The sequence below is a fragment of the Pezoporus occidentalis genome, unplaced genomic scaffold (assembly GCF_034315485.1).
Source record: "Pezoporus occidentalis ecotype Australia unplaced genomic scaffold, CSIRO_AGI_Poc_V1 ctg499, whole genome shotgun sequence".
Taxonomy (NCBI): Eukaryota; Metazoa; Chordata; class Aves; order Psittaciformes; family Psittacidae; genus Pezoporus; species Pezoporus occidentalis.
In genome coordinates this window covers 7,996-35,919 of record NW_026915834.1, presented here as the reverse complement: position 1 = coordinate 35,919, position 27,924 = coordinate 7,996, and the positions used below count along the sequence as shown (strand labels likewise).

The window sequence follows — 27,924 nt, the reverse complement described above, 5'->3', positions numbered from 1 at the left end:
CCACCCCTCTGGGCAAGCTCTGCCCGTGTTTTACCACCATCATTGTAGAGTTTTTAACTCGGAAGAGGGGGGATGCTGGAGCCCAGTGCCACGGTGATGGGCCTCATGCAGCCGGGAGAGTGCCTTGACCCCAGGGCGTGCTTCCACCGGGGCCAAAGGTCTCTGCGGCTCTTTCCCCGCCCTTCCCTTCCCTTCCTTGCCCTTCCTTGTCCTTCCCCTGGAGGCGGGACACGGCAGCAGCGGGATGTGCCTGCGGGCGCTGCTCCGCCGCGGGCTGCGCCGAGCCCCGCCGCCCCTCGCCCGGCCCTCGCTGCGTGGCCGCACCGCCATCGTCACCGGTGAGCAGCGGGCAGCGCCGGGCAGCGCCCCGCACACCCGGCCCCGCCGCTCAGCGCTCTGCTCCGCAGGGGGAAGCGGCGGCATCGGCGAGGCCACGGCGCTGGAGCTGGCTCGCTGCGGGGCACGAGTCGTGCTGGCGACGCGAAGCGCCCCGAGAGGGGAGGCCGCGGCACACCGCATCCGCACGGTGAGAGCTGGGGCACCCCCTGGAAACCCCCATGGCATCACATGGGGCACCCCCAGAACACCCCTATGGGCACCCCAAGGGAAACCCTATAGCACTCCTCTGGCACTCCTGAGACACCCTCATTAGACATCCTGGGCATCACATGGGCACCCCCAGAACACCCCTATGGGCACCCCAAGGGAAACCCTATAGCATTCACCTGGCACTCCTGAGACACCCTCATTAGACAGCACTGGGCATCACATGGGCACCCCAAGGAAAACCCTATAGCACTCCTCTGGCACTCCTGAGACACCCTCATTAGACATCCTGGGCATCACATGGGCACCCCAAGGAAAACCCTATAGCATTCACCTGGCACTCCTGAGACACCCTCATTAGACATCCTGGGCATCATATGGGCACCCCCAGAATCCCCATGGGCACCCCTCGGAGGCTCTTACGGCACACCCCAGGGACAACCCCATAGGACATCTCCAAGCACCCCAGGGCACCCCCAGCACCCTGCAGCCCTCCCTCACCTGGGTGGGATCCATCCCCACCCCATGGTGCCCCAGCCCTGCCCCAGGCCGTGCTGTGCCCACAGGAGACAGGGAATCCAGATGTGCGATTCATGCATCTGGACCTGGCCAGCCTGCGCTCGGTACGCGCCTTCGCCAGCGCCTTCCTGCGTGAAGAACCCCACCTGCACCTCCTCATCAACAACGCCGGTGAGTTATAGACCCCCTTTACCCCCCCCCCCCCCCAACTCCAGCACCCCCAGAGCACCCACCATGTGCCACCATTGCCTCCTCGGCAGGGGTGAGCGCCGGGGGCACGACGGAGGACGGCTTTAGCCTGGCGTTCCAGGTGAACCACCTGGGGCACTTCCTGCTGACGGAGCTGCTGCTGGAGCGCCTGCGGAGCTGTGCACCCAGCCGCGTGGTCATCGTGGCCTCCAGCGCCCACCGCGCCGCCCGCCTGCGCCTCCACACCCTGGGGAGCCCGGCTCCGGGGCCTCTGGGTCCCTTCCAGGACTACTGCGACAGCAAGCTGGCCAACGTGCTGCACGCCCGCGAGCTGGCCGCGCGCCTGCGGGGCACCGGCGTCGCGTGCTATGCTGCGCACCCAGGTAGGGACGCGGTGCTCTTGGCGTGGGGTGTCCCCTGGAGCGTGGTTTGCACTGGGGGCTTCTTGCGTGGTGGATGATGGCAGCGCGTGGAGCACACCTTGCATGGAGGGTGATCTGCCTGGCGGCTCCCTTTGCACGATGCGTCCTGGGCGTGGAATATCCCTTTGCATGTTGTGCCCTCCTTTGCACAGGGTGGCCTTTTGCACCATGCATCCTTGGCATGAAACGTGCCTTCGCACAGCACGTCCCTTTGCATGAAGTGTCTTTGCACAGCATGCCTGTTTACATGAAACATGCCTTTGCACAGCGTGCCTCTACATGAAACATGCCTCTGCGTGGCCTGTGTCTTTGCATGGTGCATCCCTTTGCACGACACACTCTTGGCGTGAAACATCCCTTTGCGCAGTGCACCCTTGCCATGAAACACGCCATCGCACGGTGTGTCCCTGCGCAGGGGCATCCCCTTCCATGGCGTGTCCCTACGCGGGGTCCTTCCCTTTGCACAGCGCACCCACGCACCCTTCTTGCACAAACCCTCGTGCCCCGTTCCACCACGCACCGGCCTTGCCCAAGCGCCGGCAGCACCCGAGGGAAAACCCCATTATATCTGCCCATCCAAAGGGCCCGCGGTGCAGGGTGTGACGCGTCTGCTCCGTCCCTCGCAGGGCTCGTGGACACGGGGCTGTTCCGGCACGCTCCGCTCTGGCTGAAGCCGCTCCTGGTGCCGCTGGCCCGGCTCTTCTTCCGCGACGCGGCCGAGGGTGCACGGACACCGCTGCACTGCGCCCTGCAGCATGGGCTCGAGCCCCTCAGCGGCTGCTACTTCAGCAACTGCACCCCACAGGACCCCTGCCCGCCCGGTGGGGATGAGCGCCTGGCGCGGGAGCTGCGGGAGGGCAGCCAGCGCCTGCTGGGGCTGTGCGGGGACGGCGATGGCGATGGGGACGGGGATGGGGACAGGCCCTCGCGTGGCACTGCCGCAGCTCAGCACTGAACGTGACCATGGTGAATGGAGCGGCCTCCGGTAATGCCTTGCGACGGCGTGGGCGTGCTGCGGGGCTCGCCTTGCACAGCCTGCAGTACACACCTATAATCACCATAGCTGGCACACCGATGATCACACTGCAGTGCGCACACCCTGCTGTACACACCTATAATCACCATAGCTGGCACACCAATGATCACACTGCAGTGCGCACACCCTGCTGTACACACCTATAATCACCATAGCTGGCACACCTGTGGTCACACTGCAGTGTGTACACCCTGCTGTACACACCTATAATCACCATAGCTGGCACACCGATGATCACACTGCAGTGCGCACACCCTGCTGTACACACCTGTAATCACCATAGCTGGCACACCAATGATCACACTGCAGTGCGCACACCCTGCTGTACACACCTATAATCACCATAGCTGGCACGCTGTGGTCACACTGCAGTGCGCACACCCTGCTGTACACACCTACAATCACCATAGCTGGCACACCGATGATCACACTGCAGTGCGCACGCACACCCTGCTGTACACACCTATAATCACCATAGCTGGCACACCGCTGATCACACTGCAGTGCACACACCCTGCTGTACACACCTATAATCACCATAGCTGGCACACCTGTGGTCACACTGCAGTGCGCACACCCTGCTGTACACACCTATAATCACCATAGCTGGCACACCTGTGGTCACACTGCAGTGCGCACACCCTGCTGTACACACCTATAATCACCATAGCTGGCACACCGGTGATCACACTGCAGTGCGCACACCCTGCTGTACACACCTATAATCACCATAGCTGGCACACCGGTGATCACACTGCAGTGCACACACCCTGCTGTACACACCTATAATCACCATAGCTGGCACACCGGTGATCACACTGCAGTGCACACACCCTGCTGTACACACCTATAATCACCATAGCTGGCACACCGGTGATCACACTGCAGTGCGCACACCCTGCTGTACACACCATTAATCACCATAGCTGGCACGCTGTGGTCACACTGCAGTGCGCACACCCTGCTGTACACACCTATAATCACCATAGCTGGCACACCGGTGATCACACTGCAGTGCGCACGCACACCCTGCTGTACACACCTATAATCACCATAGCTGGCACACTGATGATCACACTGCAGTTTGCACACCCTGCTGTACACACCTATAATCACCATAGCTGGCACACCGGTGATCACACTGCAGTGCGCACACCCTGCTGTACACACCTATAATCACCATAGCTGGCACACCGATGATCACACTGCAGTGTGTACACCCTGCAGTACACACCTATAATCACCATAGCTGGCACACCAATGATCACACTGCAGTGCACACACCCTGCTGTACACACCTATAATCACCATAGCTGGCACACCGATGATCACACTGCAGTGCGCACACCCTGCTGTACACACCTATAATCACCATAGCTGGCACACCAGTGATCACACTGCAGTGCGCACACCCTGCTGTACACACCTATAATCACCATAGCTGGCACACCTGTGGTCACACTGCAGTGTGTACACCCTGCTGTACACACCTATAATCACCATAGCTGGCACACCGATGATCACACTGCAGTGCGCACACCCTGCTGTACACACCTGTAATCACCATAGCTGGCACACCAATGATCACACTGCAGTGCGCACACCCTGCTGTACACACCTATAATCACCATAGCTGGCACGCTGTGGTCACACTGCAGTGCGCACACCCTGCTGTACACACCTACAATCACCATAGCTGGCACACCGATGATCACACTGCAGTGCGCACGCACACCCTGCTGTACACACCTATAATCACCATAGCTGGCACACCGCTGATCACACTGCAGTGCACACACCCTGCTGTACACACCTATAATCACCATAGCTGGCACACCTGTGGTCACACTGCAGTGCGCACACCCTGCTGTACACACCTATAATCACCATAGCTGGCACACCGGTGATCACACTGCAGTGCACACACCCTGCTGTACACACCTATAATCACCATAGCTGGCACACCGGTGATCACACTGCAGTGCGCACACCCTGCTGTACACACCATTAATCACCATAGCTGGCACGCTGTGGTCACACTGCAGTGCGCACACCCTGCTGTACACACCTATAATCACCATAGCTGGCACACCGATGATCACACTGCAGTGCGCACACCCTGCTGTACACACCATTAATCACCATAGCTGGCACGCTGTGGTCACACTGCAGTGCGCACACCCTGCTGTACACACCTATAATCACCATAGCTGGCACACCGGTGATCACACTGCAGTGCGCACGCACACCCTGCTGTACACACCTATAATCACCATAGCTGGCACACTGATGATCACACTGCAGTTTGCACACCCTGCTGTACACACCTATAATCACCATAGCTGGCACACCGGTGATCACACTGCAGTGTGTACACCCTGCTGTACACACCTATAATCACCATAGCTGGCACACCAATGATCACACTGCAGTGCACACACCCTGCTGTACACACCTATAATCACCATAGCTGGCACACCGATGATCACACTGCAGTGCGCACACCCTGCTGTACACACCTATAATCACCATAGCTGGCACACCAGTGATCACACTGCAGTGCGCACACCCTGCTGTACACACCTATAATCACCATAGCTGGCACACCTGTGGTCACACTGCAGTGCACACACCATGGCTTGCACACCCATAGTCGTGCTTTGGTGGGCACACTATGCCTTGCACACCTATAATCACACTGCAATGCACGCTGTGTCTTGCACACCTATAATCACACTGCAATGCACGATGTGCCTTGCACACCTATAGTGCTTAGTGGCGGGGGGGTGGAACTAGATGATCTTAAGGTCCTTTCCAACCCTAACTGTTCTATGATTCTATAATCACACTGCAATGCACACACTGTGCTTTGCACACCTATAATCATGCTGTGGTGTGTACACTATGCCTCGCTCACCTACAGTCACACTGCAATGCACACCCACAATCACACTGCAATGCACACACTGTGTTTTGCATACCTACAATCACACTGCAATGCACACCGCATGCATTGCACACCTACAATCACACTGCAATGCACACCCCATGTTTTGCACACCTACAATCACTGCAGTGCACACACCGTGTGTTGCACACCTACAGTCACACTGCAATGCACACGCCGTGCTTTGCACACCTACAATCACACTGCAATGCACACCCCATGTTTTGCACACCTACAATCACACTGCAGTGCACACCGTGTGTTGCACACCTACAATCACACTGCAGTGCACACCCCATGCATTGCACACCTACAATCACACTGCAATGCACACACTGTGTTTTGCACACCTACAATCACACTGCAGTGCACACACCGTGTGTTGCACACCTACAATCACACTGCAGTGCACACACCATGTGTTGCACACCTACAATCACACTGCAGTGCACACACCATACATTGCACACCCACAATCACACTGCAGTGCACACCCCATGCATTGCACACCTACAATCACACTGCAATGCACACACTGTGTTTTGCACACCTACAATCACACTGCAGTGCACACACCGTGTGTTGCACACCCACAATCACACTGCAGTGCACACACCATGTGTTGCACACCTACAATCACACTGCAGTGCACACACCATACATTGCACACCCACAATCACACTGCAGTGCACACACTGTGTGTTGCACACCCACAATCACTGCAGTGCACACACTGTGTGTTGCACACCCACAATCACTGCAGTGCACACACCATACATTGCACACCTATAAGGATGCTGCAGCGCGGAGCCCCCTTCCCTTCACACCCCACCTCGCGCACACACACACACACACACACACCCACACACACCCCAACATGGCGGCGACACCGCCGACCTCCCCAACATGGCGGCGACGGCGCCACTGACCTCCCTAAGATGGCGGCGGCGGCGCTGCTCACCTCCCCAAGATGGCGGCGCGCAGGGGCGAGGAGCCGCGCTGGGGTGTGGCGAGCGGCGCGGCGGGTTGTGGGAGCGGGCGGCTGAGGAGGAGGAGGAGGTGGGCGCCATGGGCAACTGCCACACGGTGGGGCCCAATGAGGCGCTGGTCGTGTCAGGTACGGCCGGGGTCCGTGTCATGGCGAGAGGGGAGACCCTGAGGGCACCGGGGTCTGCCAGGACGGGTCCCCGTCATGGGCGCGGGTGTTGGGGGTCTCTGTGCTGAGGGGGCTTGGGTGGTGCTCTGGGGGGGTGACCCTGTCATGGGGGGGCTCTGGGGAGGGTCCCTGGTGTGGGGGGACACAGGGAGCTGGTGGGGAATGGGGGGACCCCGTCTGGGAGGGAGTGGGATCTTGGGGGGTGTTTGGGGGTACCTGAAGGAGTTGTGTGGGGAGACTGATGGGGCGCTGGAGGGAGGGGGGGTCCCTGTCATGAGGGGCCGCGGGGGTGTTGGGGTGCTGCGGGGCAGAGGGCAGCTCCATGCAGCGGGGACCCCCAGCTCTGGCACCGCGTCCCCGGGGCGCAGTTGCGGTGCTGGAGGCGCACCCCGGTGATGTCGGGCGGAGGCACCCGCAGGGCGCTGGGACCCCGCCAGCAGCCTTTGGCTTGGGGCACCGGAGCCTCCCCCGTGCATGGGGGCTTTGCTGGGGAGCGGGGCCGGAGGGAGCAGCTCAGGGCAGCGCCTGGCCCTGCCGGGCCCGTCTCCATCGCGTCCCGCGGCCGCTTCGTTACCGGCGCTGTCTCCGTGCTGGCAGCGGTCACAGTTGATGCCTGTCACACGTGTGTAATGTCATCAGCAGGAGAGCTGGTTGCTTAAGTTAGGATTCAATTGAACCCGTAGTGAAATCACCAGGTCTGGTTCAACCTGTAGCTGCTTCAGTACTCGGACAAAGCCCCAGGCTGCGCTTTGGCGCAGCATCTGTGTGCAGGCAGGATTTAATGACCTATTAGGAGATGCAACAGCTTGCTGCAAGAGCTGGGTGCTTCACTCTTTATCACAGGCTTGGGCCAAGTGCAAGGTAATAACCAGGTTAGTTTACGGATGTTGGTCAATTCTACTGTCCTCAGTCATGTTACATCCTTTTGTCAACACTCAGCTAGTTTTGGGGCAGGAGCTGTGATACTCAGACCTAACCTTCCCCGCGGAAATGCATGTGAAGGTCAAGGCTGTGCTACCGTCGCAGCTCTGCCGTGCATGTCAAACTGTGTTGTGGTGGTGTTGGAGCCAAAGCCTCCAGCGGGCTGTGGCCCTTACTTCTGGCTGCTCTGTTATCATTCCATCTCTCTTGGATAACAAACCTGTTACGGGAATTACTGGGGAGAAGCCAGAAGCAGGCTGCGGTTTTGGAAACAACGATGCTCGCTGTGGCTGCTGCTTCTAAGGAGTTACAAACCGCACCCAGCGCTGCCTGGGGCAGCAGTATTCCTTGTGCTTTCCCTGGTCTTCTGCACGTCTCTGCAGTTCCCAGCTGGGATCTAGAGCCGGTGCTGCACTTCCCTCCAGCGAGACCCCCATCGGAATCAGTGCTGCTTGGAGAAATGCCATGTCTGGAGATGGGAGGACTTGGGAAGCCGTGCTCCAGGTGTGCCGGGATGCCTTTCAGCCTTTAAAAAGCTGGATTTTTGCATCTGTTCAGCTCTGAAGTGTACAAAACACAGCTTGCAGGATGAGGCAGCAGGAATCTGTGGCATCTGCTCGCAGTTCCAAGTCTTAGGCTTTCCCACAGCTGGGAGCAGCCAGCCGGGGACACTCCTCGATGTACAACCGCATTCTGGGAAGGAAGCGTAAATCATGCCAGGCTCTGTCGGTCAGAACTGGGTTCTGTGCTGCCACCACACCACCACACGTGGTTTTCCTCTGCCGCTGCCCAGCTTGGTCTGCAAGCGCTTGCTGTCTCCTGAGAGCACTGGCTGTGAGCTTCAGGGGCAGGCTGAGCGGTTGTGGGAGCTCTGCAGGGCCTGCAGCTGCTCCGTGCGTACACAATGAATGCCAAGGCATTAGTGGGAGGCGTGTAACTACAAGCAGTTGTAGTTCCAGGAACTTCAGCCGTGTCCCTCCAGGGTAAAGCAGAGAGGAAGGAGGGCGGAGGCAGCATTTACTTGCATGCTGTTAGGTTGGATGTGGGGGGAGAAGGGGAAGGTGAGAATAAACCGACAGCAAATAATATTCAAAGCAGGCTTCTGGCTCACAGTCTCGATTTGCCATACGAATGTTATATGAAGGACTTTGTGGGAAGGCACCTCCACCTCGTGAAGCTCACTGAAAAGTTTCCTTATTGCAAATCCAGCCTGTGCCTCTTGAAGTTTGGGGTGGCACGTGGGGGTTTCCAGGGAACGGTGTTCTTTCTTTTCACTGTCTTGTAAGATATTCTAGCTCCTCCAGTGCTCCAGGAGCAGCCAGCCGTGCCTGGGGAATGTCCGTGTGTGCAGGAGCTTTGCAGCCTTATTTGGGAAGCTGCTTCCCAGGCAGAGGTCAGCACTCTAATGGCACTTACATCCTTCTGGTTGAGCAATATTGATCTCCCTCTAAGAACTTCACTCTTAGCCAATCTGTCCATGAAATGTAGAGCCCAGGCTCTGCAAACCCTACAGAGGCAATGATGGTGTCTCCAAAATGTGGGCCTAACTTTGCTATCAAGGTTTGGTGCAAGTTCTGAGGAGGCTTTGGCATCGCTGAGTCTTCCAAGAGCCAGTCAAGTTTTCAGGGCAATACACAAAGTACCTGTTCATGCTGATACCAGAATGTTCCCAGCAGCTAAGTAGGTTTTGTTGGATGCATAATGCTGGGTTTGGGTTGAAGTCTAGCTTTTGTGGCTAAGGATCAATCTGCTAATTATGAAATACAATGCTAGGATCTTTCTGCAGTCTCACTGTAAGGAGATGTAATTTGTAATGGCCACGTTCATCTTACAGTCACCCTAAGTAAATAATATGTTCTGGATCCCTACAGCTGGGACATTTTCCTTTGGGAATGTTGACGGTTGCGGGGCAGCACCACACAGCAATGGTCCAGCAGCCAGAGGAGCTTGGAGTGAGCCCTTGGAGATGGGTGATAGGGGAAGGTTGGCACCCATATTTCCGGGTCAGAACAAACTGCTCTTTCAGCATTAGTTCAGGGTATGAAAGGAGGAAGAAAGTGCAGGGGAACTGCCCAGTCAGCCTGGCTGTATTTCCTGGGAGAGCACTGAAACAAGTGCACTGCTTGTAAATGCCTACAAGAAAACAGTTCCTTGTATTTGCTGAGCATGAGCCATGTCCAGCTAACCTGACTTCCCCATTAGGTGGGTCAGTGCTCCAGGGGATGGGGAGAAGCCTCTGACGTGCACCTTGCCTTTACTAAAACCTGTTTCATGTGATTTCTCAGAATTCAGCTTGCAAACTACAGCCCAGCCCAGTTTCTCAAACTCTGCTTTCCTGCCTCACCCTTGGAGGCTCCCTGGTCTCTGTCAGAGTAAAAGAAGTTTAAAAGAAGTTAATTCCTTTCTTGTGTAAACACTTCCTGATGCACCCCAGCAGCCAGGGGTGGTTTAACCCTTCCAGAGCTGTTCTAAGCTCTTGCATCCTGTTAGTGCATCCCTTTTTTTCCCCACAAGAACTGGTCCTGATTTGGAGCCAGTGTCGCAGTGCCATTTTCATGGTATTTCTCTTAAGTTGAAAGCCTGAAAATAAAGGTTTCTTGAGGCTCCTGAGAGAGCTACAGTCCACAGTGCAAGGAGGAACTGGTTTCTCAGATACTGTAAAATTAATATGAAACTGCCTGGAAAAGGGTTGCCAGGGAACTTGACAGTGCCTCACTGTTCAGCTGAAAGGATTTACCAAGTATGTTCCTTGTTTTGGCTTGGATAATGGAATTGAGAATGTGCTTATTGAATTTGCAGACAGTACTGAGCTAGGAATGGATTTGAGAGCTTTGAAGACCTGGATTAGAATCAAAACAAACTCAACAGAGCGATGGAATGGCCTGGAAGAAATATGATGCAGTTCAACGAGGAGAAATGCGGAGAACAACACTTGGGTGAGAACAGTTGATAGCGAGAAAATGGAAGGAGAAGGTCCAGGCTGTGTCCTGCAGAAAGATGTGGTGAGCAGCAAGAGCCATCTGAGGGTTGAGGCTGAGGTCTTCTACCTCTCACATCAGGCAAGCCATGCAGGAAACTTCTAGTGGCACTCATTGCCAGGTTTGAGTGCTCCTGCCCTTAAGTTCTTCATTTTGGCTGGCCAAGAATCTTCACCTGCAGTTGATTTCTTGCTGCTTGTGGTGCTCAGTGGCTGCTGCCCAGAGTGCAGCATCACAGCTTGTTTCAAGTCTGTAGCACAAGGTTGCTGGTGCATGTGGGGATGTAGTTTCTCCTCTGGGGGTAGGTCTGCAGCTTTTTGCAGGTGGTGGCGCTCAAGGTTTCCCCTGTCAGGTAACTGTTAGATGTCCAAGACTTGCAGATGGCTCATCAGAAAGCATGGCAGGAGAAGGAAGTGGACAGGATAGCTTCGGAGCTTTCCCTTTGGAATTCTGGGGTAGCATCTCTGTGGTTTTGTTGTGTAACTTCATTGTGGTTTGTCTTCTGTGAGTTTCTCTTTGCAAGATGAATCAAACTAAATGTGTGTTTTTAAACTCGCTCTGAGCATTGATACTTCCAGCCTTTAAGCAGTCATTTTGATACAGATCACATCCAAAGCGAGCTAGCCAGCATCCGTTTCATCTGCTGTAGTGACCATCCAAGGATTTTATGGATTCAACTCAGAACCCTGCACTCTCTTAAATTAATTTTCGTTAACCTTGCCCCATTTCTGCATGTGGACAAAACCTCATTTTTATGCACAGCAGGGCCTAAGAACCAGACTGGCTTTAGTCAAGACCCTGCTTTATTACATGATGTTCTTTATGCCTTTGCTTTTTCTCTCATCTCCATTATGTCTTTTGTCAGTAACTGGTTTCAGTTATCTTTGTCCCCCTTGTCTTTCTGCACTCGTTTATTAGCACCCCATGACACGGGGCCATTTCTCTACAAACCTGGCTTCTGTCCCATTGGACCGAGCTGTTTATTCCCTGTTTTGGTGATGGGTCCTCCTGGAGGAGGAGGCTCCAGCACAGATTGCCCTGAACTGAGGTGTGGAGATGGCAGCTCTGTCTGTGCAGGTGAGGGTGATGGTTTCTGCTTTGTTCTTGTCTGCAGCCTGTGGCAGTCTCAGGGAAGGAATATCATTATCAAGCTATCATAGCAGCCTGCTTACCATGACCTGATTTCTGAACACTCACCAGTTCCTGCCAGAATACAAGCTCATTGCCTCCAGTTACCTTGGGAGAGCAAACAGCACTGAGTTTGTTCCCAGCCTCCCATTGTCCCAGCTTTGCTGTTTCGTGCCCTGTGTCCCTGCTGGGGCTGCTGTTCTTCCTTGCATGCCATCCATCAGGGCAGCAGCTTCCTGTGTCTGCTGAGAGCTCCATTTATCTCCAAACTCCCAAGCGATGAATCTCATCTCATTACAAAACCCCACCAAACCCAAACAGACAACGTGCTTTCTCCTGCCTCTGGGAATTCTTGCTTGAACACGGGACCCCTTCATTTGGGAAGAGGCCAGGCTGGATGGCAGCTTCCTGGTGATGAATCCTGTGTTTGTAGTGTGCCTGGCTGCTGCACACTGCCCCGGAAGAGGCGGTGGATGTTTGTGGAAGCGATGGCCAAGCGACTGTGAGACCCGGGCTGCTGGAACAGTGGGTGTATTATAGCCGGAAAAGGCAATTTCTCTGCCAAATCTCATTGTGCAAGAGGGGTTATTCTTAAGCCTTGCAAAGATTTCGCTTTGTTGGTTCCTTTTTCACTTGCTCTTTGAGACTTGGGAAAGAGACTGCGGGACTGCAATGGAAAATGAGCGTTCGGCTCATCCGACTTGTGTTACCAGGACAGAGCTCTGCTGCGCTCCGACGTCCAGCCTGCATGAAAGCAACCAGCTGGCATCCTGCTCCTGTTTAATGTCTTGATTTTTTCCCTCTTTTCCTTATGTTTTGAACACTTTTTGACATATAATCTAGCTTAGTAAACTGTGCTGTGGAGCAGCGTTAGGAAGCAAACAGGGGGCTCGCTTTGGGTGTGATGCCAAAGGTATTTCCTGCGGAAGGGAAGAAACATCTGTGTGGGGAGGAACGTTCTTGTGAGCAGTCGGTTGAGGGTGCAGGGTTTTCTCAGAACATTATTATGAAGCAATTACCAGAGGTTTGGTAAAGGCCACATAGACCTTCTGCAATCAAATACCTTTCCATGTGGAGCTGCTTTTCCCAGCTGCCAGGAACACCTCCCTTCCTGTTCTTGGAAAACAAGGGCCTGGCTAAAAGGCTGAGCTAACTGGGCTGACGTCCTCCAGGAAAACTTAAGAGGTGTTGCAGTTGAAATGCTGCAGGATGTTGTATCATCAGCTTCTGTAACTGCTTGCCTGGCTGAAATAGCCTTCCAGCTACAGGAAGAAGCTATCCAGAGGCTGAAGAAGCTATCAAGAGGTTGCCTTGGAGGTGGCAGGAGAATGTTCCTCAGGCCTGTGGAGCACAGGAGACCTGAGAAGTGTGTAAACCCATCTCCATTTGTGTTTACTTGCTACTGATATTGGAAGGTGAAGAATTGGAGACAAGGCTGTTGCTTATGGTTTATCAACCACTGCATGGAAGCCAGTGAAGCAGGTGGTACCTTTAGCTGAGAGCAGAAGATGGCCAAACGCTTTAGGATGGGACAGACAGAAGGCCCCTCCTGTGGTCCAGAGAGCTCTGCCAGCACACTGGCCTGGATGTGTGCTGCCTTTGCTTCTTCATTTTGACCTATTGCAGCTTGAAAGAGCTGTCTGCTGGTCTCATAGTTCTCCCTTTCCCCTCCCACGGCGTTCCAGCCGTGCTGTTTTCCCTGTGTGCCAGCTCTTGCTCTGTCTTGCCTGCGTAGATACATCCCCCAGGGCTGAAGCTGCTGCTCCGTTGGTGCAGTGCTCGCCTTGCTGGTGCCCTGGGGTGCTGCTGTAATAAGTATGGTTATGGATGACAGGCTAGGGAGGGACTGCTGGGTTCATCTGCCTGGGAGAAGGCAGCTCACAGCCCTGGTCCAAGCCAGGGCGCTGCAGAGCTCCTCTCTTGCCAAGCATTAAACCTGGGGCTGGTCATGGCAGGGTGCTCCTTGAAAGGTAACAGGGGTCTCATTCCTTGGATCAAAGATGTGAGAATCTTCTGGCTTCTCTGGGGTCAAATCTTAAATGCATCAAAGGAGTTCTGGAAGCTGACCAAAATCTGGGCATAGCCAGCTCTGTGATGGGCCATCACAGCTCCAGGCACTGTAGTATTGCATGAGCCCAAACTAGGAGATGTTCTGGGGGAGCTCCAAGGTTTGTCCCTCCTCCAACAGTGACCTGCTAGCTTTTGGGTGGATTAAAGGGTGCGAGGGAAAGGAGATGGATTTCCTGCTTGGCTTTCCATAACAGAGCTGGTGCATCACGCTTAAAAATACTGAAGCATGAACTGTCTTTGCTAAAAGTGCTTAAACTGCTAAACAAAACTTAAATAAAATCCTGGTTTGAAATCCAGTCACTCTTTCCATGTTATTTCCCACTGAATTATCACAATTCCCCACTTTTACAAGACAACTCTAAAAAACCACGGGTTGCCTTTGGAGAACTGCTGTGTGAGGCCCATGAGGGTGAGGAAGAGTGTTTTGTTCCCGGTAGCCAGCTGCATTATGGCTGACCAAAGTGTGTTCCAGGGCTGCTGTGGATCTTGGAAAGAGTTTTCTGTGTTCATTATTCATCAGATCCTGCAGGCATGCTTGGATTTGTCTGGGTCATGCTGCAGAGCTTGGCTTGGCAGCACTGGTGCTTCCTGTGCTCCAAGGGGCTGGAGGAACCAATGACCCCTCCCCAGGATGCCCTTTCCCCGTCACCCCAAGGCTTGTTTGAAGTTGTGCTCGTGACTCAGGTTGGTGTGTGTCATCCCTCCATCTCTGCTGTGCTGCAGGTGGCTGTTGCGGCTCTGATGTCAAGCAGTACGTGTACGGAGGCTGGGCCTGGGCTTGGTGGTGCATTACTGACACCCAAAGGTAAGGACCCCCCCTGTTCTTTGTGGTTTTGGAGTAGGAATTCAGCAAAGCCATCCCAGTGGGGCAGTCAGCAGTATTTTTAGGAACATGGGACCTCTCCTCAAACCCAGTTGTTTATTTACAGAAACTCCACCAAGTTGAGAGGGCTGCAGCCTGGCTGGTCAGTGTGTTCCACCCTGTGCTGGTGCTGAGGAAGAGAGGAGCCCTGCTCTCCTCTGCTGTGCTCCAGGCTCTCACAGAGGTGCTGGGCAGCAGAGCACTGGGCTGGCTCATCCCTGAGCTCACCAGAGCTTGTCTCATGCAGTGGCCAGTGCCCCCTCCTGCTCCTCCAGGCTCTGTTCCTAGCAATGTGCTGACTGCTCTCACCTTGGGAGCAGAGTGTGTTCCTATTTAAAACCATGGGATTTCCTTTCTCTGCCTTTCCTCAGTCGTGGTTTTTGCTTGCTGCTTCTTCCTGCACTGGTCTCTGAACTAACATGCTTTGATAATGCTGCTGTCCTGCTAATACAGCTCTTTGTCTTTAGGATCAGAGGGAGTGTTGCTGTCAACACCTCCCCCATGCTCACTGATGCAGGTTTCCTCCATCTGTGTAAAAAAAAAATAGCAGGGAAAAAGATAATGATGAGACTTCTGGGTTTTGCACTGAGTGATGGTCAGAGTTAACCCTTACTGCCTGATCTTGCCACCTCTTCTCCCTGTTCACCTGTTGCCACCAGCAGACTAAGTGAGCACGTTCTGCCCTTGCTCTGCAGATGATACACTGCTGTAGCTGCTCTTCACCTCGAAGCAGGCAGCTTTGCCTTGTGCAAAGGGGTCCTGGCTGCTGCTGGTGACTGACTGGTGGCAGCTCCCAGGTCCTCTCCAGACTGCTCATACTCAGGGTTGCTATGAGAGCATGAAGAGGTCTCAGCTAACACCACACGTTTTAGCCTGGGCTCTCCAGCGATGCTCATATGAGGCAGGAGGGGAAGGAAAGGCCCAACCTGTGGGTTCAGTCCTTAATAATTCCATTTGATCCGGACAAGCTTCATTCCCAAACTTCTGTGGGGCATCTCATGGGAGAACCATTGATTTAAATGAGTGGTTCCAGCTCCTCCTCTTGCGTGAGATGCGCAGAGGACAGTGCAGGACCTTGACCTGCCGTGTGCAAGGCATAGCAGATGTATTCAGGAGGCTCACTTATTAAGTTAAGCAAAGGCTGAGTGCAGGGCCAAGAGCTGCTTGCCAGGAGTGAGCTGTCATATGATAGAGGTCTGTGCATTATTTAGCCAACGGGGCTCTTGGCAGCAATTCCAGCACCCAGACAAATCTTTGACTTTAAAATCTATCCTGTGATTCACACCATGGGATATGGGGCTTAATTCTCCTTTGGAAAACAGAACCTTTCCCAAATGAGCCGTGCCACGGATGGAGCCTGCTGCATTAACATGAAGAGTGAGGCAGATTTCCTCCCCTGAAATTAGGACATCTTTTCTGGGGTTGCCAGTGCTGAAAGCAAGAGAGGCAGCAGCAATTGTGTTCCTGTCAGCGGCATCCCGCCAGGTAGCACTAACCTGGGAACAAAAGGAACAGTTAGAGCTGGCAGGGTGCTGGGCTCTTATCCTGCTGCAACCTTGAGGACTGGGGAAGAAAAGGAAAGGAAAAGTCCTGTCCTTGTTTAAGGGTCAGGAAGAAAAGCAGAGAGGGAGGCAGCATGGTCTTGCATGCCTTTGGGGGAGCCAAGTGGTGTTATTCATCTTCTCAGGACAGCATTTGGAAGCACTCTCTTCTCATCAATGCTTGAGCCAGGGGTGGGTATCCAGGCCCCTAGCATTTAAAACTTCCCTGTCCCCTCTTAAATGTTGGCATAGAAGCATCTGAATCCTTACAGGAGGGAATTTTCTGTGTGTGAAGATTGCTTCCAGCAGAGAATTCCTGCAGGATGTCAGTCCAGGTGGAATACATGCTTCAGTTTCATCTGCAGTGACTTGTGGCGCACAGGGTTGAGATGAGCCCCTTCAACCTCATCAAAAGAAGCTGTGATGAAGGGAGCCGGTCTGGCCTAGTGTTAATGGAGCCCTGGGAGAAATAGGTGGGAGAAAGGCAAACTGACCAGGGAGAAGCTGAAACCTGAAAGTCTCGTCTTGTCCTTTGCAATGAGTGTCTTACTCTCTGATAACTGCTTTGTATATTTGCTGTCCTACCCTTATTCCTCGCTGCTCAGACTGTCTTTGGAGGTTATGACCATCCTCTGTCGCTGTGAGAATATTGAGACGTCGGAGGGGGTCCCACTGTACGTAACAGGGGTTGCACAGGTAATAATCCACCAGCTTCCTAACACTGTGTCTGACTTTATCCCTCTGTTCTGAGCAGCAGCAACAGCAGCAGCAGCAGCAGGATAACATAGAAACTAATGGTTTTCTAATGGGACAATTGAAATCTCAATACCCACCTCTCCTTCCCCTCCTCTGGCACTTGCCCTGGGGCGCACTCCATGGCTTATAGGTAATGCAGACAGATGCACACTTGGCAAATCCCAAATCCAGCATTGCTGTACTGTCTCCTTCTGATAATGCTGCAGACATTCGCCCCAGCTGTAACCCTTCACTTGACAGCCCTGTTTCCACTGTGTGCTTGGTGGAGAGCAGAAGGGTATTGCTTTTGTGTGGAGCCACAAGCAGGCCAGACTGGATTTGGGGCAGGTTTTGTGCCATTTCAAAAGGAATCCTGTACACATACGGGCAAATGACAACTGTACCTGGCTCTGCAGTTTTGAATATGGGTTTCCACTCAGCCCTTCTCCCTCTACACGGAGACAGTGCCTGGTCTGGATATTGTCACGTTTGAAAGTACAGCATAGAGACCTTGGATGAGTTGCAGCACACAGGACTGACATTTACACTGTGAGCGGTTAGGAACCGGTGTAACAGTAATTACCAAGCATCCCTGTGACTTGCTGGCTAACAAGCAGCGCAGTCAATTAAACTCAAAGTGTAGGTTAGGTGTTCAGAAGGTTAAAATCCTGCACTAGCTGATTAAAGCTGTGAATGCAGAAAATGCCTCTGTGCATCCTGGACAGTGGGATCTGCTTTATCAGCTCCCAGCTCGTGTGCCAGTTTCATTAGGACACTGGCCAAGGCAGGTATGAACTTGCAGAGGTAGATTTCAGCACTTGCAGCCAATCCTGCAGCGACTCAGTGTGCACACAGCGGCGCAGTGCAGCCCCTTCATGGTTCAGAGGTTTGACCTAATGTTCGCTGACACAAGTTCTCTGTCCCGTGGCTCCCTGTCCTGACTCCCAGTCCCTTCCCGGCTTGTTAGGGTTGATGGGAGAGCCAGGCTTTGCTTCCTGCAGCAGAACCTGCCGTGGCCAAGCAGCATGTCTCTTGTTTCACCAAACCATGACCTGCAGATTGCCAGGTCTGGCCAAAGTAACTTGAGCTCACCTTGAGTGACTGAGAAAGCCCTGCAGCTGCAGGATGTGCAGCCTGATCTAATGGAATGTGTCCCTGCTCATAGAAGGGGAGTTGGAACTGGATGAGCTTTGAAGTTTCTTCAGACCCAAACCATTCCATGATTCTATGATTGATCTGTTCCTGGATGCCTGATACTACATAGGCACGGCCCTAAAGAGCTGGAGACTCACTTCTGTCTGCCTTTGGATCACGGGACACAGGAAGAGTATCAGGAGAGGTGAACCAGATCAGGAGGTAGGTCTGTGTTAATGCTGACCCAGTGAGGGCAAAGGCAGGGCTGCTTCTTGCAGCATCAACACCAGGTTTTGCCATGCCCTGCACTCCATGGGGGTGGCACCATGGGGCAGGAGCACCCCAGGTCCATGCTGTGCTTTGAAACCAGTGACAGCAGCCAGCGAGAGCACCGGGGCGGCGCAGCGCAATGAGCCTCTGGTGGGAGGCCCTTTGTGGTCCCAAAGCTGCCAGCTTCTGGTCTCCTTCTAGCCCAGCAGAAGGGAAAGGGTCATGGTATCATTGGTAGCCTGGCTCCCAGCCTTCCTCTGCTGATGAATTGCCTTTAAGCATTATCTGAAAATCTATTTCTTGACCCAAGTGTCTGTCTCCAGTCACAGGTGGAGCCTCTCGGCTGCATTCTGGGCCTGTCTTACATTACCTGTGATGAGTGCAGCAAGTCGCCCGGGGCAGGAGGTGCAAAGGGAAGAGCTGAGTGGGTGTAACCTGGAAACGTGCAAATATCTTGCGTTTTTTGGCAGGATTTCCCTAGAGATAATGACGTTACAGCCCAGGTGTGAGGACGTAGAGACGGCGGAGGGGGTAGCTTTAACTGTCACAGGTGTGGCACAGGTACAGTAACTCCAACCATCATTTCAGGAATGCATGTCTCTAAAGTACATCTTGTTTTCCTCCTTAAGAGGTGGCTCTTGTCCAGGAACAGAAGCCAACTGCTCTGAAATCCGTGTACACACTGTCCTTGTTGGTTCAGACACGTCCCATGTTGTGAAGGGGGTTGTGATCTGTCCTCCTCTTCCCAAAAATCATTCCTCTTTTTCCCCAGTCTCATTTGTCCACGTGGCAAATGAGCTGTTTGTGGATGGCTTGACCTGTGTGTGAAATGCTGATGTACTGTGGTGCCCGTGGAGCTGTGTGTGACCCTGCAGGACTGAGCCACTCACTCCTGAGGTAGTATTGAGCATTATGTTGCTTTGGATTATTATTATTAGCATGTGGACCTCGTAATTCTTCACGGTGAGTTAAAGCTTAAAAAAAAGAGTTTAATCCCTCCAGGCACTAAAATTTGTGTGTAAAATTGCTGGCTTTAGTTGAATTTTGATTCTCTCAAGCCTTCTTCCTTGCTGCTTGTGATAGCACACAAACAACTAAGTTCCTTAGACTCTGAGCTAAGTCCTCATGCAGGGTCTTGTGTCCAGGTCCTGCCTTGGGGAGGATGCTGTCAGGAAAACGTTGTTAGCTTTTGACAGAACCTGACTCCCCAAATAGGCAGTTGGATTCTTTGATTGAGAATTGCTCCTGACAGCTCATTCTGGGTGTAAGAAACCCAAGAGAGTGGTTCTCAGTGCACACAAGGCTGTGGTCACCGTGCGTCCGAGGCATGTCCAGGTCTGTTGTTGCATGAGAGGTGACTGCCACATTCCTTGAGGTGAGCAGTGATGCAGTGATGTCCCATGTGCATCTAAAGCCCCCCCAAGGGAGAGCACCGTGGCTGATGCAGCCCTTTTAAGACCAAGCACTTGGCACACTCCACCCAGCGCATTCCAGCCCAGGTTCATTGGTTTGCTCTGACCTGACATTGCAGAGGGGCTGTGTCTGTGTAAGGGAGGATGGGATCCAGCCAGGAGTGGATTCTGAATTCACACACACAGCAGAAGGGCTGGGCAGGACCATGACTCAACAGTGGAGTGCCCATCACCCTGCTGCTCTTGGGGAGGAGCTACATGCACAGGAGCCAGCATCTTGGCCTCATCCTGGCTCCAGTGATGTGAATCAGCATCCTGGTTTTCTGTTTTCAGTTCTTTATATCCATATATATATCCCATATCCATATTTGTATCACATAACCACAGCAGTCTTTGCATGGTTGGCAAAATGCCTGCACCCATGTTCCCCCTCACACACATCTCACAAATGTGTAGGCTTTTCCTTCTCTATTTGGAAAAGGTATTTCTCTGAAGCCAGCACCCCTTTTTGACCCAGTTTGGGGACATCCTTCCATTGCCTACAGAATGGTCTAGGCTGGTACATGGTAACAGCAGGCTGGATGACTGGGTGCCTTGATTTAAAACTGCAGCTCCCAATCCAGCTCAGTGATGTTATTCTCTCTTCTCACTGTTCTTTTCTTTCACTCTCAATTACTATTAAAGGTTTAGGCTTGTGAGCTGCAAGGATTTGCCCTGCTGAAAGCAGGTTTGAGGCAGCTGGGGCTGTGCATGGCGGAGGTTACCTTGATTCTGCAGAAGTACTTTTGAAGTAAACCTTTTTTCTTTGAAGGGCTTGTGCAAGAAAGGAAAAAAAGCCAAGAAATGATTCCTAGAGACCTTTACCACCTTTAAGAGTGGTTGTTGTATTAATAAAGGGCTTAATGTGCATAAGGATGCTGTCCTTGTCTTGGTGTAATGAGGACACGCCAATAGCTTCTGTGTTGTGTTGGTTGAGTGCTTGGGGTGCTGCTGCCTTAAGCCACATTGGGCTTCTTATCCCCCTGTCCCATTCCTGAGCCTCAAGCCAATTGGATTGTCCCTGCCCAGCCCTCGCTGTGGCTGCAGCTTGCCTGGAGCTGGGTGCAGCGCTATCGATCCACATTGGGATGGCTTTATGGGAGCTCTCTGATTTCCTGCCAGCTCCACTCTTTCTGATGTGAATGACATTTGAAGCAGCCCCCGGTGTCGCAGTGCCCTGTCTGAAAGAGGCAACAAGCTGAGCACAGATTGCTCAGCTCTGGCTTGTTTTGTGCACCCTTTGGCTTTGTAGGTTGACATCTATATTCAGCCCAGCTCCTTCAGGCCGTCCAGGGTTCACTGATGCAGGCTTTATTCAGAGCCTGAATTGTGCTTGTTCCTGTTAAGCACCCCAGGGACTCTCTTAACCAACACCCTGCTCCATCCTATCTGTAGTTCACAAAGGATGGGGATTGTTTGGAGAGGTGGAATTGCTGGCACATGCACACCATAAACCTTGCTGCTGAGTCTGATTGGGTTTGCTATTGCAAAACCCTCCTGTTTGCTGCAGGCTGAGCCTTGTGCAGGACCCACACTGGGGGCAGCTCCGTGGGCAGCTCTCCCAACTCCCCCTTGTGTGGGAAGAGCACACTGCTGGCCTTGGGGTGCAGGGACGAGAAATCACCATGGCCTGGCCCTGTGGTTCTCCCTTAGGAGGTGGTGGCTGGTCCCAGCTATCCTGCTCACTGGCAGTGCTGCTGTTTGGCTCCAGAGGTTAGGCTGCAGGATCATTTTGGACTCAACAGGTTAACAGAGCAGGGATGAGGTCTATAGGCTGTGGACCCATCAGAGGGCAGCTTTGAGGAGGTCTCTGAGGCAGGACCGTGCTGGCATCACGGGTAGCAGCCAGGGCACTGTGCTGGGTGCCACCAGCATCTCATGGGACAGGAGGCGCTGCCCAGCCCAGGTGTCTCCATCAGAGGGTGCTGTGGGACTGGCTCAGCACCCAGAGGTCCCAGCAGAGCTGTGTGCCTGGTATGGCCCTGCTTCCTTCTCTGGTGCTGCCACAGAGACATCCCTGTGTGCAAACTGGACCTGGTCCCCAGGAGCTGCCACTTTGGTGGGTTGTATCTCCTCATAGCTGGGTCCTGTAGAGCTCCACGAGCACACGTCTCGTTTTTAACCCACTTTGCCTTTCAAAAGCAGCCCCATGATCAGCAGAACCATCTGGAGACCCTGGATGTCTGGATTTAGGGATGCTTTTATGTCTGGCTTTGACTGGGGGAGATGAAAGCAGTGCTGGGGTAGTTGTGTCCCACCTCTGGGGTTTGTTATCACATTGACCATGCAGAGTGGGACAGCCAGGTCCTGGCCATAGCACACTGGGGTCACTGCAGAGTGCCTTTGGGAGCTCCCAGCCACGAGAAGGGCAAACCAGTGCACTATGGCCATCTCATCTCATCTCTCCTTGCAGGGAACACCGAATGGAGCCCCTGTTCCCAAACTGCTCCTTGGGCATGTGAGACTCTTCCTTGTTCCCTGCTTTTCCTGTGTCAGAAAAGTTAATTCTAGTGAAGGAGGAGGAAGAGAAAGGTAACAGAATGGCTTTTGGACAGGGGTAGTACTAGAAAGCCCTCTCCTCCTAGGTCTGGTGTTGGTGCAGTAGCTCAGGGCTTTTTGGTAGGGTTTTCATCTGGTGGGACCTGCCCCAACATCACCCCATGGCTGCTGCTGTGGGGTAGATGGCTGCAGGGAGCACCTCTCCACACTGAGCTGCAGTGGGGTTTGCAGAGGTGTCTGCCCCATGCATGTGCCTGCAGCAGGGCTGTCCCCAGCAGCAGTGGCTGGTTTGGTGGCCTGGGTGACCGTGGTGACAGCTCAGCATGGTCCCTTGGAGCATCAGTAGCAGGGGGGCAGCCTGGTGGTGGTACTGCTGCTTCTGCTGCTGCTGCTGCTGCTGCTGTTGGGTGCCTGTGCCTCTTTGAGCAGCAGCCTTCAGTCCCTTTGGTTTTGTCTCCTTTCTCTAGGTGAAGATCATGACCGAGAAGGAGCTCCTGGCTGTGGCTTGCGAGCAGTTCTTGGGGAAGAATGTGCAGGATGTGAAGAACGTGGTCCTTCAGACACTGGAGGGACACCTGCGCTCCATCCTAGGTGTGAGGGGACTCAGACTCTTGAAGGCATCTTGAGTAGCTTTCTCCCCTCTCTGCTGGCTGCTCCCAGCAGTATCGCTGCCACCACAGCACCCACAACGGGTGCCTCCTCTGCTCTCTGCAGAGGTGACATCTGAGGTGGTTCCACCCCTCCAGCAGCTCCTGGGTGTTGTGATAAATGGGTTTGCAGTGCCTGCACTCAGAGATGTCTGAGTCCCCATGGGATCCAGGTGGTGCATGTGTCTGGTGGTTGTGCTGTGACACTGAGATGTTGGTGCACACCCTGGCGCCCAGACCTGAGGAGATTAGGGACAGCAGGGATGTTGCTGAGCTTAGACCCATGTTGTTGTGTGTTACCTGTTCCAAATAAAGCACTTCACCTTCCTCCCCTCTGCAGGTACCCTGACAGTGGAGCAGATCTACCAGGACAGGGATCAGTTTGCCAAGCTGGTGCGGGAGGTGGCAGCTCCCGACGTGGGTCGCATGGGGATCGAGATCCTGAGCTTCACCATCAAGGTATGCTCAGGTGCAGGGTGCTGTGCTATGGGGCAGAGCTGTAGGAGCAGCAGGACAGAGCCTGGCCCTGGCTTCTCTGCTGCAGTGAGGTGACAGACTCCAGCTTACAGCCGGCTCCAGCCCTCCGGGTGTTTCCATGACAGCCGCCGCTGCATGTCCTGTATCCAGGCAGATGGCAAAGAGCACCCAGTTAAATCAGCTGCCTCTGTAAACACAGCTTGAGGAGAGAGCTCACTGACAACTGAGCTGCCAGGGAGACAGAGGGAAGATGTCAGGAGAGCCCAGCTCTCCCTGTCACCCCTGTTTGATTTGGCAGCAGGCTGACATGGCTCATTCTGACCCTGGCCTAACTGCACCAGTGATTGTTCTGAGCTTCAGCGGGACACGAGCAGGATGGAATCACTCATCTGAAGTGGTTATGACTTATCTCCCCCTCTCCAGGATGTCTATGATAAAGTGGATTACCTGAGCTCCCTGGGGAAGACTCAGACTGCGGCTGTCCGGAGGGATGCAGACATTGGGGTGGCAGAGGCCGAGCGAGATGCTGGCATTCGGGTGAGTCCAGAGCCATGCTGGGCTTCCTTAGAGCAGCCTCTTCTGCTCCAGCTGAGCTCTGCTCTCTGTTTCCTGTCTGCAGGAGGCACAGTGCAAGAAGGAAATGCTGGATGTCAAGTTCATGGCAGATACCAAAATAGCAGAGTCCAGACGTGCTTTTGAATTGCAGAAAGCTGCCTTCAGTGAGGAGGTCAACATTAAGGTGAGAGGTGTCTGGCAGCACACTGCTGATCCCTGCCTGGTTCCTTGTGGTATTGGTATCTCTGAGACTTGTCAGATTCCTCTTCCTGCACGTGTTAGGAGAGCTGGAGGTGGGGAATCCAGGTTGAAACAGAGAAACCTGGGTTCTGTTCACAACAGTTAGGTGGGACAAGGAGAGGAAAGGATGGGGAGAGTCATCCATGCTGAACCTGGAGCTGGTGGGGCTCAAATGCTATGGAAGAGTGCATAGGGAAGGACAGCAAGTGCAGCTCTAAGGACTGGGATGTCACCCCTGGGTTGAGGTTTGGGAGCAGGAGCTGTATCTGCTTTCAGTGCTTGCCACGGGCCCTTACGTCCGTGCGCAGGAGAGGATGGCCAAGACCCCTCTCACGTCTCTGTGTGCAGACTGCAGAGGCCCAGCTCGCCTACGAGCTCCAGAGCGCCCGGGAGCAGCAGAAGATCCGCCAGGAGGAGATTGAAATCGAGGTGGTGCAGCGCAAGAAGCAGATCGACGTGGAAGAGAAGGAGATCATCCGCATGGAGAAGGAGCTCATCGCCACCGTGAAGCGGCCGGCCGAGGCCGAAGCCTACCGCATCCAGCAGATCGCCGAGGGCGAGAAGTGAGTGAGCCCTGAGCCTGTGGCTGCAGGAAGGATGGAGGGCAGCAGCGCAGGGATCCGGGCTGCTGGAGGGCTGTGTTTCCCTTTGCAGGGTGAAGCAGGTCCTCCTCGCTCAGGCGGAAGCGGAAAAGATTCGGAAGATCGGGGAAGCGGAGGCTTTTGTGATCGAGGCCATCGGGATGGCGGAGGCTGAGCGGATGAAGCTGAAAGCTGAAGCACTCCAGCAGTATGGAGAAGCTGCCCAGCTGGCTCTAGTGCTGGATGCGCTGCCTGAGGTGAGGAGGGAGCAGCATTCCCTTGCTCCGGGGAGATCCCAGCCTGGGCCAGGTCTCCTGTGGTGTGTAGGGAGCTTTGCCCAGCAGGCTGCTGAGCAGCTCCTTCACTCTGCTCATGCCACCCTGCTTCCCCAGATCGCTGCCAAAGTGGCTGCTCCCCTCTCCAAAGTGGATGAGATCGTTATCCTCAGTGGAGAGAACAACAGCACCATGTCGGAGGTGAACCGTCTGCTGGCCGAGATCCCTGCCTCCGTGCGTGCCCTCACCGGTGTGGATCTCACAAAGGTGAGCCATGCACCAGCACCTGCAATTCCTGCAGCTCTTCAGGGCGTAGGGAATTGCCTGAAAGCTTCCAGACTCGTAGGGAGCCTTTCCTTGCCCAGCCACAGCGTGCAGGGAGCTTCCTGCCTCTCCCTTTTCCAGCCCTAACAGCTTCTTTTCCCCTCCTGCAGATTCCCCTGATCCAGAAAGCCACCGGAGCCCAGGCATGAGGCTGGCCAAGCCAAAGCTAGTGAAGATCACTCCCTGTTAATGCACTCAGACATCAACTGCCTTCAACACGTGGGAATTCCTTTTATATCAAAGACAATCAGGGTTTCATTTCGAAGCTCTGGTGCCTTATTTTGTAGGGCCAGAAGGTTGCATGTCCGATCAGCTGCTCTTTTTATTACCAAGCTCGGGGTGGGGGGATTTATTTTGTAGTTACCTGTTCTTGTACCAGGCTGGGGTTTGGATCCAAGCCCCAGCTACAACTGGCAGCTTGTCTGGTGTTGCAATCCCAGTGCCTTGCTGTTCTCTGTCCTCGGAGCAGAGGCTCTGTGGGATGCGGAGCTGGAGGAAGAGAACAGCCAGGACCCATCTCCTCTTGGCTCCCTGTCCTCCTCCTTGGGCACTGCCCGACCCCAGCCTCTGCCCATAGCCTGTTCCTGTGGCTTTCCCTGTTGGAGTGTCTCGGGACCTCTGCAGTGCTGGCTTGGCTTCCCAGAGGTGGCAATGATCACGGTGCCCAGTCCCATGCTGCCTTTCCTCGAGGAAGTTTCCTCCTGGGATCTGGAGTGGGGAGAGCCCAACCGAGCCCTGGCCTGAGCCAGACTTGGTGAGGCCCCAGCACCAGGAATGCCAAAAGGTAGCACTGTGCCAAAGCCACCCTGTGCCCCGAGAGGGAGGTGAAACCACTGTGGTGGCTGTGCCCAGGCGCCCCATATCTTGTTCCCCACAGCTCCTGGGTTAGAGGGAGGTTGGGGACCAGGCAGGCACTGCAGTGGGGCAGGGACCAGCAGCCAGGGCTGCTTCTCAGTGCAGGCAGTGCAGAAGCCCCTACCTCGCTCAGTCCCCTTGCCTTTAAGGCCAGTGGCTTTGCTGCCCTGAGTGACAATGTGAAAGAGGTTGTCCCCTGTCCGTGCCCCATAGAGGGCCCTGCGCTGGCCCCTGTCCCTTCCATGCCTGTGTTCAGTGTGGCTGTTGCCAAACCCTTGTGTGAAGCCAGCTGTGGGGTGCTGGGTCCCTCACATTGCCATAGGGTGAGCGCAGGGACTCGGGTCCCCTCCACCTCCTGTCAGTGCCCCTTTCTGGTCATTCCCTTTGCCAGGAGTGACCTATGGTCACAGGTGGGTGCTGTGGGGCCGGTGGCACCCTGTCCCCCTCCCTGCCATCGGGGTGGAGAGGGATGGTGTTATCAGCCCCCCGTGTGTGGTGGTGCTGGCGGGTGTGCCGGGCGTTGTGCCCTATCTGCCTGCGCTGTGCATGGCTGTGTCCCTGCCACCCTCGCTGCTGGATGATAATAAAGCCTTGTCACCGTGTCCCTTGGCTCTGTCTTGTGCCTCCTGCACCCATCTCCCCTCACACCATGGCACCCGTCTCCCCAGCACTGGTGCTTGACCCGCTGCGTCACGGGGGCTGGAGCAGATGGGTGTCCCACTGGGATGAGGGGTGCATGGAAGTTAGGTCCCAGCTCATGCTGCTCCACAGCTCCCATGGCCTTGTGCTCTCCATAAGGTCACCGTGTCCCCATGGGCTCCTTGCCCCATGCCTGGGGCTGCTCTTGGTGAGGGTCGAGCCTTGTCCTGCTCCCATATGGATGAAGGTGGTGATGAGCTCCACAGCATCACCTTTGTCAACCCAGGAGCTGGTCACTGTGGGGGCACCCCACAACCAGCAGCACCCCAGGGTTCGGAGCAGGGCTGGTGCAGCCAGGCTGGTGGCACCACCTTGTGCTACCACCGTGTCCCAGGCTCATACACCCTGTGCTGAGGGACACTGGGGTGGCTCGGGGGGTCCCTGTCCTTCCTGCACACAGGAGCAGTGACAGCAGCCATGGGGGGGCTTTGCTCCACTGCTCTCCCTGCGGCAAAGGGGGTTCCTCAAGACCCCCCTGTTCTGAGCAGGGGCGCAGGCAGGACGAAGGGCCCCGTCCCTTGCACCCTGCAGCAGGGTGGCCCTGCAGATAGGTGGGGTGGGGACAGCTCTGCAGCCCCCATGCTCTTATCTGCAGCCGCATGCACTGCCTGGAGCACGGCTGGCGGGAGGCCTGCAGCAGCACCCAGGGGTCCCACATCAGCTCCATGGTGCAGACCCTGGGGACACTGGGGCCCCTCTGCCCCATGGGGCGCAGCGCTCCAGCACAGGGCTGGGTTTGGGTACCCACAGGCAGCCGGGCTGGCTGGGATGGGGCTAATCCCACATGGGGCTGGCAGGCAGCACTTTGCCTTTGTCCTGGTTTATGTGCTGGGGTCCTGTGCCACACTTTGGGGAGCTCTGCAGCCC

The 27,924-nt window shown here is 54.7% G+C and overlaps 1 protein-coding gene and 1 long non-coding RNA gene across 9 annotated transcripts; both read left to right on the top strand.

Annotated features, from left to right (window-relative positions):
• Positions 1-412: 412 nt before the first annotated feature.
• FLOT2 (flotillin 2) lies at positions 413-26,960 on the top strand. 8 transcript variants are annotated; one of them, XM_062636803.1, is made up of 13 exons: positions 413-526; positions 1,113-1,236; positions 1,376-1,637; positions 14,636-14,717; positions 18,925-19,015; positions 22,872-22,995; positions 23,392-23,510; positions 23,952-24,065; positions 24,148-24,267; positions 24,672-24,886; positions 24,978-25,161; positions 25,297-25,446; positions 25,614-26,960. In XM_062636803.1, the coding sequence occupies exons 2-13, from the start codon at positions 1,129-1,131 to the stop codon at positions 25,650-25,652; spliced, it is 1,608 nt and encodes a 535-aa protein (XP_062492787.1). In that variant the 5' UTR covers positions 413-526; positions 1,113-1,128; the 3' UTR covers positions 25,653-26,960. The 8 variants fall into 8 exon arrangements, with proteins under 8 accessions (XP_062492787.1, XP_062492786.1, XP_062492794.1 ...); XM_062636802.1 differs by lacking the exons at positions 413-526; positions 18,925-19,015 and adding an exon at positions 16,921-17,011 and having other exon boundaries at positions 1,082-1,236; positions 1,326-1,637; XM_062636810.1 differs by lacking the exons at positions 413-526; positions 1,113-1,236; positions 1,376-1,637 and adding exons at positions 6,678-6,776; positions 16,921-16,989.
• On the top strand, positions 7,409-9,598 carry LOC134173102 (uncharacterized). The gene is made up of 2 exons (XR_009968121.1): positions 7,409-8,719; positions 8,772-9,598. It is a non-coding gene; the product is annotated as an uncharacterized LOC134173102 (long non-coding RNA).
• Positions 26,961-27,924: the final 964 nt, after the last annotated feature.

Excerpts from the sequence above, each read along its gene's own strand:
- FLOT2 (XM_062636802.1), top strand. The coding sequence starts at position 1,140 with ATGCATCTGGACCTGGCCAGCCTGCGCTCGGTACGCGCCTTCGCCAGC. Across the intron at positions 17,012-22,871 it reads ACGTAACAGGGGTTGCACAG|GTGAAGATCATGACCGAGAA; the intron begins GTAATAATCCAC and ends TCCTTTCTCTAG. Across the intron at positions 25,162-25,296 it reads TGCTGGATGCGCTGCCTGAG|ATCGCTGCCAAAGTGGCTGC; the intron begins GTGAGGAGGGAG and ends CTGCTTCCCCAG.